Source organism: Marmota flaviventris, chromosome 17 (assembly GCF_047511675.1).
Source record: "Marmota flaviventris isolate mMarFla1 chromosome 17, mMarFla1.hap1, whole genome shotgun sequence".
Taxonomy (NCBI): Eukaryota; Metazoa; Chordata; class Mammalia; order Rodentia; family Sciuridae; genus Marmota; species Marmota flaviventris.
This window is the reverse complement of record NC_092514.1, coordinates 61,156,995-61,166,661: the sequence shown is the minus strand read 5'-3', so window position 1 is coordinate 61,166,661 and position 9,667 is coordinate 61,156,995. Positions and strand designations below refer to the sequence as shown.

The window sequence follows — 9,667 nt, the reverse complement described above, 5'->3', positions numbered from 1 at the left end:
TTTTCTCACTGCTTTCTCTTCTCCACTAAAGAAAACACAGTGCAGAGTAAAGAACTAAGAAGAGTGCCCCTGAACACTCTTATCCCAGCATGAACACCAAGTTTTGTTCAGTACTTTACATACTGAACAATAAATCACCATGTATCTACCATGCGGAGAAATTTGGGCTCTCACTCACGGGCATAGAACAGTGTTCTTGGGAGGCAGTGGACCCTGATAAAGGTGACTGCAAGGTCACTGTCAGTGAACAGGGGTCCCAGCATATAGGAGAAGTGATGGGATAGATTGGACAAGGGTGATTTGCATGAGGTGGCTCTTGGGAATGAAGAAGGCTGGAGTGGCCAAACTGGATCTAGGACACCCCGAGCACAGCATGGAGTGTCACCCAGATGATTTTCCAAGAAAGGGCCCGAGGCCCAGCAACATCAACAACAAAGGAACACCAGCATCAAAAGAACTGGAATATGAGAACCCAAGAATTTAAGACTGACATTGCAGCGGCGTCATCACAGCACTAGAGGAGACATAACTAGCTTGTTGGTCAGTCTGGGGACAGGGGTGGAATCCTTGGCACCTCCCACAGCATGTCTAGTGATGGGAGCCCTTAACCTTGGCAAGACATCAGAAAGCACCAATAGGAACAAGATACAGCACGTCTGTCACCTTTAGAATTCACAGACACCAGAGAGATAATAATTTAGGGAAGGTGCCAAAATTCAAATTTAGCTCCAGTGGTTAAAAAAAATGCAGATTTAAAAATCTGTTGACAATGACTCGAATATAAAGGATAGGCCTTTCTACTACCATGAGTTATGCAGTGTTTCCCAAGGAGAGTTTCAGCAAGGTTTTTGGTGGGGAAGTGGGGTTCCAGGGGTTGAACTCAGGGGCCCTCGGCCACTGAGCCACATCCCCAGTGCTATTTTGTATTTTATTTAGAGACAGGGTCTCACTGAGTTGCTTAGCACCTCGATTTTGCTGAGTCTGGCTTTGAACTCACGATCCTCCTGCCTCAGCCTCCTGAGCCACTGGGATTATAAGTGTGCGCCACCGCACCTGGCTTTCAGCAAGGTTTTGAGACTAATAGTACCATGTATCCTCAGGAAGACGTAAAAGCTCTGGGTTTTTGTTTGAAATCAGTTTCCTTCCCTACTAGTCACCTCATACCTAATTGCCAAATGGAGAATGAACTCTGGGTTCAGTCCTATTGACACTCTTCCTCATCATGTAAGCGAAAAACTGAGTAGCAGAGCTCCTGATGTAAGTGTTAACTTCAGGCCTCGTCTTGCGGGGTCTTGGGAAAGAAAACTTAGAACTTTCCATAAATGTTACACATTGCATTCTACTGAGTAATGTCCCATGACGAATGTTTTTATTGTATTCAGATGAGGCCTCTTGCCTCGGTGTTCCTGCCAGTTGAATGCCATCCTGAGTAGATACTGGCATTCCTTAGGCTCAGTGAATGTTCATGAATCATGATGAAGACCTTTTAGGACAGGGTGAATCTATAAAGCCCTCTCTGCTTTCAAGAGGCTTTACAAGAAGCACATACGACGTGAACACACTGAAAAGGATGAATACAAATGAGAATTGTATATGCAACAGGAAAGTTTATTAGGAGATTCGGGAAACTACGGGAAGAGCAGAAGCATCAGAGAGATGCACAATACACCTCCTGTGGCCCCTTCACAGCTCCAAACTCTCAAACCATCAGAACACGGAGAGAAAAGCCCTGGGAGAAGAGGTCCCAGGGGGAGCTCAGGTTGAGAACCTGGTCACAGCGCTGGGCATTTGTTCTCCTTCCAGGCCATGATTCATGGCGATGCTGGGCATGGGGTCAGAGAGGCTGAGGTGGTCCATCGATGGTCTTTCTGTCTTCATGCAATCCTCCTTTTGGCCCCTGGGTATCTAGCAGGGCCCGCAACGGGAGCGTGAAATGCAAGGATTGGTGACACAGGGTCCAATGGGCTTGTCACAGGCATTGGTGGTGGCACAGGGGTTGCAGGGCAGCCTGGGACACAGAATCATTAGATCGTCAGCATGAGAAGAGTCATTTTAAAAAGAGAGGGGGCTCAACCCAAAGAGACATAAGAACAAGTAGAATCCACTCCCCAATGTCTTAGGAAGTCAAGCCTTGTTTAGATCACTCCTTCTACAAAGTACAGAGACCGTGGCAGGAAAGAGCACAGAACACGTGAGGTAGAATCCCAGCCTTCACTCCATAGCCCTGGAGACAAGGGAAAGTCACTACATCCCTGTGAACCTTAGCCTCCAGTCTACAAAATGGGACAAGTGTAAAAAATCCCTCCCCCCAAAAATATATATTATGGTTATATAAACACTGTGTTAGTTGACAGTGGTGTGTCTTCTTAGTTACCGAGTCATCTTCCCTTCTGACACTCAAATGTTTATTATGGGATGGTTGTAATGATGCCCTCTGCCTGCTCCAAAGGGTTCTAACAAGGACCAAGAAAGCAATGGATTTGAATGTTTTGGTTAAGTCAGACAGATGGGTGATTGCTAAGCATGGCTTTCTTTTTTGACACAACAAGCCATCCCTGAAGATGTAAAGCATTATTTACCCAGCAGAAGCCAAAGGACGATTTTCACCAGTGGAGAAAATACTCATAACTATTTTTTTAACAGAAAATAATTTCAGCCCAGGTGATGCTAGTAATAAATGCCCTGACTTTCCCACAGCTGGATGTAAAACCCTGGCTTCTACAGATACACTGAAACTTGGTCCTCGGAGTCCTGTTTTATCCTTGAGTAGAATTGTGCCTTCCGGGTACTCACTTGCAGTCCTCGCTCTCCAGCAGGCCCCGGTATGTGTTGATCTCGCACTCCAGCCGGGCCCGGATGTCCAGCAGCACCTGGTACTCCTGGTTCTGACGCTCCAGGTCAGCCCGGATCTCGGCCAGCTGGGACTCCACGTTGGTGATCATGCCCTGCACCTGGGACAGCTGGGAGCTGTAGCGGGCCTCGCTCTCTGTCAGCGTGTTTTCCAGAGAGTTCCTCTGTGGTGGGGGAGAGAATAAAGGGAGTGTCAGGAGCTGCTCCTTCAAAACTGCTTCCAAATAAGTCACCAGCTTCCAGGGCTAAGGAGAGTGTGTGGCCCACAGGTGAGTCTGCCTCCCCGACTTCACGCTGCTCACCAGCTGGTCTGAACAATACACACCAGGTTGTGCTGGGCCTGCAGCTCGATCTCCAGGGCGTTGACCGTGCGCCTCAGCTCGATGATCTCCGCCTGGTAGGACTGAAGCTGCTCTGAGCTGGACACCACCTGCTTGTTCAGCTCCTCAGTCTGAAACACCCAAGGGGAGGAGACAGGATCAGACCCTGCCCTAAGGGCCCTGGGGCCTTGGGTCCTGAGTGGTCAGGTGCTTGGATGCCCACCTGGGTGGTGAACCACTCCTCCACTTCCCTGCGGTTGGTTTCCACCAGGGCCTCGTACTGACTCCTGGTCTCATTGAGCACTTGGTTCAGGTCCACGGTGGGGGCAGCGTCCACCTCCACGTTGAGGCGGTCTCCAAGCTGGCAGCGCAGGGTGTTGACTTCCTGATGGAGGGAGAGGAAAGATTGAACTCACAAAATAATGTGTGTAAGTGTGTCCAGTGTGGTGGGACGTGAAATTAGGAAGTGCAAGTCGAAATCTAGTTGATGTAAAACCTAGGTAAGTCACCTCTGGTGACTTCAGCCTCCTCTCATAGTCTCTTTCCTCATCTAGATCAGGAGACTGGTTGATTAAATTATTGCTAATATTTCTTCTGACTCCAGAATTTTTCCATCTCCTTCTGATTTTCCCTTTGCTCTGTGAGCAGCCTGGCATGACAATCGGTTTTGCTACTTAAATGTAGAGAATCCAGGTTTATCTCCTATCCACTTCCTGTCTTCTATTTTCATGTACTGTCTTCTACAGCTTGTCTCCTCCTCATGAAAACAGAATGTTCGAGGCATGCATCTGATTTCCTAATATTGCATTCAACCATGAGATCTCAGTCAACCACCAAGTTCCTTCATTTCTCCCATCTTTCTATCCATTCTTCCATCCATCTATCCATCCATTTATCCAGCTTGGATTCCAGTTATCTAGGTGACACAGAGGATAAGGAAGTGTGCTATCAACTTCCAGTCTTGATATTAATTTAGTACCTGTTTGGAAGATAATAAATCTTATCAAACAGTAGCAAGTATTTTAAAGATCATTGTGTGGGCTTTTGGCCACACATCTGGCCCCCTGGTGATGAGCTGACCACACTCCTTTATGTGAAAGAGATCAACATGTGACTCATTCCACAATAATCCCCCAAGTATGTTTTGAGCCACCAAAAACCTACCTTACCCTTCTCAGGGGTGTCATGGAGTATTGTGTATCTCAGTATTGTGATGTTGGGGGCTGGGACTTTCTTACCTGTTCATGGTTCTGCTTGAGGCTCAGAAGCTCCTCCTTCAGGGACTCCACCTGGGCCTCCAGGTCAGACTTGCACAGGGTCAGCTCATCCAGGATCCTGCGCAGGCCATTGATGTCTGATTCCACCAGCTGCCGCAGGGACCTCTCCGTATCGAACCTGTGCACACAGCCCAAGGTCAAGGAGGAAGACTCTCTTTCTTAAGCTTTACTGCGTTGACCTAGTCAAATTCATTATATCTTGAAATATTTTGAATTTTTAAAAAGTTTTCCAAAAGGAAAAGCACCACTATGCTGGGTAAGGAGACCTACTTCCTCAGTGAGACCCACCAAAGAGATGCTGGTGGGATTGCCTGTGTGTGGGTGCATCTATCATTAACTAACCGTAAAGCACACAATCTTAGCACTAGGTGAAGAGACTTTGGCTTTTAACCTAACTCTAGCTCAGTGCACGAGCCCTCCCAGCATCATCTAGAAGCTTCTGCAGGAACATTCCCAGGACAGGGAGCTCATCACTTTGTAATTCTGCCTGCCTGTCACTACACGGCCGGGGTCATCACTGAGCCTTACTTGGTCCTGAAGTCATCGGCAGCCAGCTTGGCGTTGTCAATGTGCATCACCAGCTTGGCGTTCTCAGACTTGCTGCACAGGATCTGGGGATGGGATTAATTGTGAAATGAGTTATGCTAAGAAAGGAACGTCTTGTTACTTAAAGCAAAAAGCAATTTCTTTCATCCACAGTCCTTCCCAATAGCTTGATGTCCTTTCAGATTTTCAGTTTGGTGATGCTAGGAGGATTCATTCATAGAACTGATCATTTCAAAATTAGAACAATCAAGATGAAATGTCAGGAATTGTACTCTTCTTGGTCTATGTCTGATTTCCTATAGGAACTGAGATAGGTGGGTAGCCAAGGCTCAGGTAGGGCAACCAACCCTCCCAGTTTGCTTAGGACGGAGAAATTTCCTGAAATGTTAAAACCAGACAAGTCCCAGGCAACCAAGACAACTGGGTATACACTATCCTCACACCACCTTGTTCCATCCCCTACTACCTCTCTCCGCTCTCCTCTTGTGGGCTTGACCATGCTTTGCATGAAGCTTCTTTCTCTACCTTAAATGCCCTTAGATGCCTCTTCTATCTGGCAGAACCCCTTCCCTCTCTGGCGTCCCCAGGTGGCCCCTTCCTGCATGTGTCTTCTACAGTGGCACTCACTCCTTAGAGCCTTTTATGGTCATTTATTTCTATACTGCTCTCTCTTATTAGCCCTGAGCTCCTGAAAGAAAGATGCTATCATAGTCATTTATCCCCCACCCCAGCACTGTGCCTGACACATGCCAACTGTGGGTAAATAAACAATGATATTCATATTGCATGACCCTCCTTTGATATTCACTTGGCCAGCACTATGCAAGAGTAGACGGAAAAGTCCTTCCAAGAACCAAATGTTCATGCAATCAGGTATAAACTCCTACTCATCCTTCAAACCCCACTCAGATATTGGTTCCTCTGGGGAGCTCTCTAAGTCCCACCTCCATGTTCTCTCTTTACTTGCACCCTCTTCTGCATTTATGACACTGCATTGTCACCGGTATACATGCCTGCTCTAGAGAGTGGTGTGTGTGTCTCCATATACTAGCAAGGCTTCTGAAGTCAATGGCTCTCTTGTTTTACCAAAGACACTCTTAATACAGTCTTTGAGGACTCACTCAGGAAACCACTAGCTCAAAGTACTGATTCAGATACACATTATAATTCACATTATAATTCTCTGACAAGCAGATTAAATGTCATAATAGAACTAAAAAAAAAAAAAGCAGATATTTGGGTTTTAGGTTAAAGAAAAAAAACAATGTAAGACGTCTGTGACTAATTTGTAGCCAATGCCTTAACCTAGTCCCATTCATAGTGATTCCAAAATGGATAAGGCTATTTCGTGTCCTATCTAAGCCAGTGGATTCTATGTCTCCATCACTGTCAACATTGGCTGCAAACAGCCTTAGAGTCCCTTGGAAGCCGATATGGGAAATTTGGATAAAGTTCATTAAGTTAGCATTGCAGTGCCCACCCCCTCACCTTCTGCTGGAGCTCCTCGATGGTCCGGAAGTAGGACTGGTAGCTGGAGCACACCAAGGGTTCCTGCTGCTGGTTCCGCTCCTGGATGCGGGCCTCCAGCTCCGCGTTCTCCCTCTCCAGCTGGCGCACCTTCTCCAGGTAGCTGGCCAGCCGGTCGTTCAGGAACTGCATGGTCTCCTTCTCGCTGCCGTTGAAGGAGCCCTCACAGAACCAGTTGCAGTTGCCCACGTTGGCGGGGATGTTGCAGGCCCCAGGCAGGGTGCAGCCATGGCAGCTGTGGGGCACACAGGGCCGGGAGGAGCAGCTGCTGCGGCAGCTCACGTTGGACAGGCAGCAGTTGTAAGGCATGGTGCTGGGAGGGAGCAGAGCTCTGAAAGTCAGTTTCAAAACCTGATTTCTTTTCTCTGGTGTAACTCCTGGTCCTCTCCAGGGCTTTATATACTGTCAGTAGTGGGTGTGGTGACCACATAAAGCATTACCCTCCTTTTTCCTTCTTTACCAATTTTTCCATTTGTTATTTAGCCATCCTGCATGAGTCCTTGACCTCATAAAATGTTTTACTCTGGCTTCTTGCTAAGTCAGGACTCCTCACCAATCATGCTAGTTAGTTAAGTAAGAGCTTCATGGTTTAACTTCAAAGTAACCAACTTTGCCAACAGCAGCACTTATTCATGGGGCATTAAGATAGGGTACATTAACACCGTACCCTGTCCTCCAGTGTTGGGGTCACTTCTGTATCTCTCCCTCCTAAACAAGGAAGGATTTGTGCCTTATCCAGCTCATATTCAGTTAGGACTCTGGGGGAGAGGGGCCACCTAAGGAATCCTCTCTGGAAGCAAGGCTGTTTAGTAGGGAATCCTGGAAGCTCCGATCAGAAAAGACTCACAAGGCCATCCAACTCAGTGTCTCTTGGCCATTACATCCAGGCAGAGGGAGACAACTCTACCTTCTTCCTATAGGGCTGCAGGAGTTTTCCAGGTTCCATTTCTACTACAATCCTTACAAAAATATCAAGAGAACTCACATTTTAGGACCACCTACTATGTAGGTAGCACCATACTATGTGCCTACACACAGAGAGACTCTAATTGGCGGTGGCTTCTGCTTGCTGAGTACCCACTATGTTCAGGAACCTCATACACATTATTTCTTTCAGGCCTCACAAAATTTGGCAAGAATTTGCAGGGCTGCCTCTGATAGGGTGCCCAACTTTCTAGAACTCCTGCGTGGGAGAGCCAGGATTCAAATGCAGATCCAATTCCAAAGGCTATGATCTCTCCACCACTTTGTATTATCCGTCCATTCCAATCTTCTCACTATGAGATGCAATAATGTGGAAATTGGTTGAGATCAGTGGAACTCAATCACTACTAGATGAAATATCATCCTAAATTAGAAAGAGCCAAGAAATAACAAGTCTGTTCTTCACTATGAAAGAACCAAGAGTCATTTCTATTCTAACAGAAGTTTGCTAAGCAAGAAATGCACCATACCCTCAAGAAGTTTTCTTTTTAAAGGAAACTTCTGGTTAATCTAATATAGAAATTCCTGAGGCTAGTTAACCAAAAGATGTGATCCTGCAAAGCCACCATATTTTCACAGGTTTAGGTGACATTTCATGACCATCAGTATGTTTTGGCAACATGTTCTTGTCTTATATTCTTCCAGATGGAGCTATGAACTGTAAGAATTTTATATTTAATCAGTGCTCCAAATATGAAGGACGTATTCCTTTTAGAAGCTACATGCTAATTCTTCTTGGGTAGCCATCATTCGGATCACCCATTCTTCAAATGTGCCTATGCATTCTGGGTCACATTCTCTTGGTTATCCTCATGGAATGCAAATCTCCATCTTCTAAGGGTGTATTTATTTTTGGAACCAGCCACATGTCATTTGGGACCAAGCTTAGTGAGTACAGTAAACAACCAAGCCAAGTAGCATCTTTAAAGGGTCAGAAGCAAGTTGTGGCTGTAAAAATAATAATGTGCATTTTCTTGGGTTATGTGCTTTTATAAAGGATTGAAGCTTTGGAGCAAATATGTGGTCTTCAAAATCAAATGCATTGGAGGTACTGGTACCCTCCTCAAGGTTAAAAATCCATAATACTCTGCCCCTCTGCTTGATTCTCTACCTGTAAAATGATCCCTCCATAAGAGGGATGTGGGATGGGTATGTTGGCTTAAAATTGGTATCAACTGAGGTGAGATCAAATAACATAAAACATATGGTTGAATTCATTTGTTTTTCTCTATTAATCACCTGTTCTTCTCCCCTTGTTCTCTCTGTCTCAGGACTTATAAGAGAAAAGCCCAGACAATGGAACTTTTTGAAGAATAGGAAAGGGATAGTGTGCTATAGACTAGAAAATATGTCCATGAAGATCTGGATAGCCATTGCTATAGCTTCAACCTCCGTCAGAGTAGAATAATCCAGAGATGAGCATCTTTGTATCTTCAGAAGTAGAGAAAACAATTTACAAAACCCAACTATTTCCACATGTGGAGTAGAACTAGCCATAATTGCTACAGAGCAACATGGTAGTTAAGGAATGATGGCTGAGGATATTTAGGTCTATTGAGAAAAGACACAGGTTTCAATTCACTTCCTGGGAATACTTAGAGGCCATTGCTTTTTATCTGTTCCATTTGCTGTGTACTGGGAATTCTCACCTTTACATAGTGATACTGTTGTCTCTGGCCAATGACCCTTTAGTAAACATGATGAGCAAATTAATTCCTAACAACCAAAGAGGTTTGACAACCACCCATGTAATTGTGGCAGACGCTGTGGTTGAGGCTTCTGGTCTTAAAATGTGAGCAAACTGCATTTGAGGTTTAAGGATACAATTTATTATGGAAGCCGTGGCTATTTCCATGTCAGAGATCATATGCAGACTCACCATTTGTAGTACTTAACCATAGAGAGGAGTCAGAACAAATCTGCTGATGTCACCCTCCCTGTGACAAGGCTTTAATGTCATGAGAAGTCATCCCGCCTCCTTCCCCAAATCATCTTCCATGATGGCCAGGTCCTGCTGCATTTCGTGGTCATTCACCATGAAAAATGGAAAATATATTCTTTTGGACACACAAAGTAACATATTGAGCTACTCACAGATGAATTACATGTTAATATCTACAGATGGTAAGGAGAAACAGGAGTGGTATCACAGGGCTCCCAGGA

At 45.6% G+C, this 9,667-nt stretch overlaps 1 protein-coding gene across 1 annotated transcript; it reads right to left on the bottom strand.

Annotated features, from left to right (window-relative positions):
- Nucleotides 1–1,905: 1,905 nt before the first annotated feature.
- LOC114084447 (keratin, type I cuticular Ha3-I) lies at nucleotides 1,906–6,829 on the bottom strand. The gene is made up of 7 exons (XM_027925536.3): nucleotides 6,482–6,829; nucleotides 4,976–5,058; nucleotides 4,409–4,565; nucleotides 3,394–3,555; nucleotides 3,176–3,301; nucleotides 2,794–3,014; nucleotides 1,906–2,008 (listed from the first exon to the last, which is right to left on the bottom strand). Exons 1-7 carry the CDS (start codon nucleotides 6,827–6,829, stop codon nucleotides 1,906–1,908), a joined length of 1,200 nt encoding a protein of 399 aa, XP_027781337.2.
- Nucleotides 6,830–9,667: the final 2,838 nt, after the last annotated feature.

What these genes read in the sequence shown, in the direction of transcription:
- LOC114084447 (XM_027925536.3), bottom strand. Translation starts at nt 6,829, where the DNA reads ATGCCTTACAACTGCTGCCTGTCCAACGTGAGCTGCCGCAGCAGCTGC. An exon ending in TCAAGCAGAACCATGAACAG is followed by an intron (nt 3,556 to 4,408) that starts GTAAGAAAGTCC and finishes TCCCTCCATCAG; the next exon opens with GAAGTCAACACCCTGCGCTG. An exon ending in AGGAGTGGTTCACCACCCAG is followed by an intron (nt 3,302 to 3,393) that starts GTGGGCATCCAA and finishes TGGGTGTTTCAG; the next exon opens with ACTGAGGAGCTGAACAAGCA.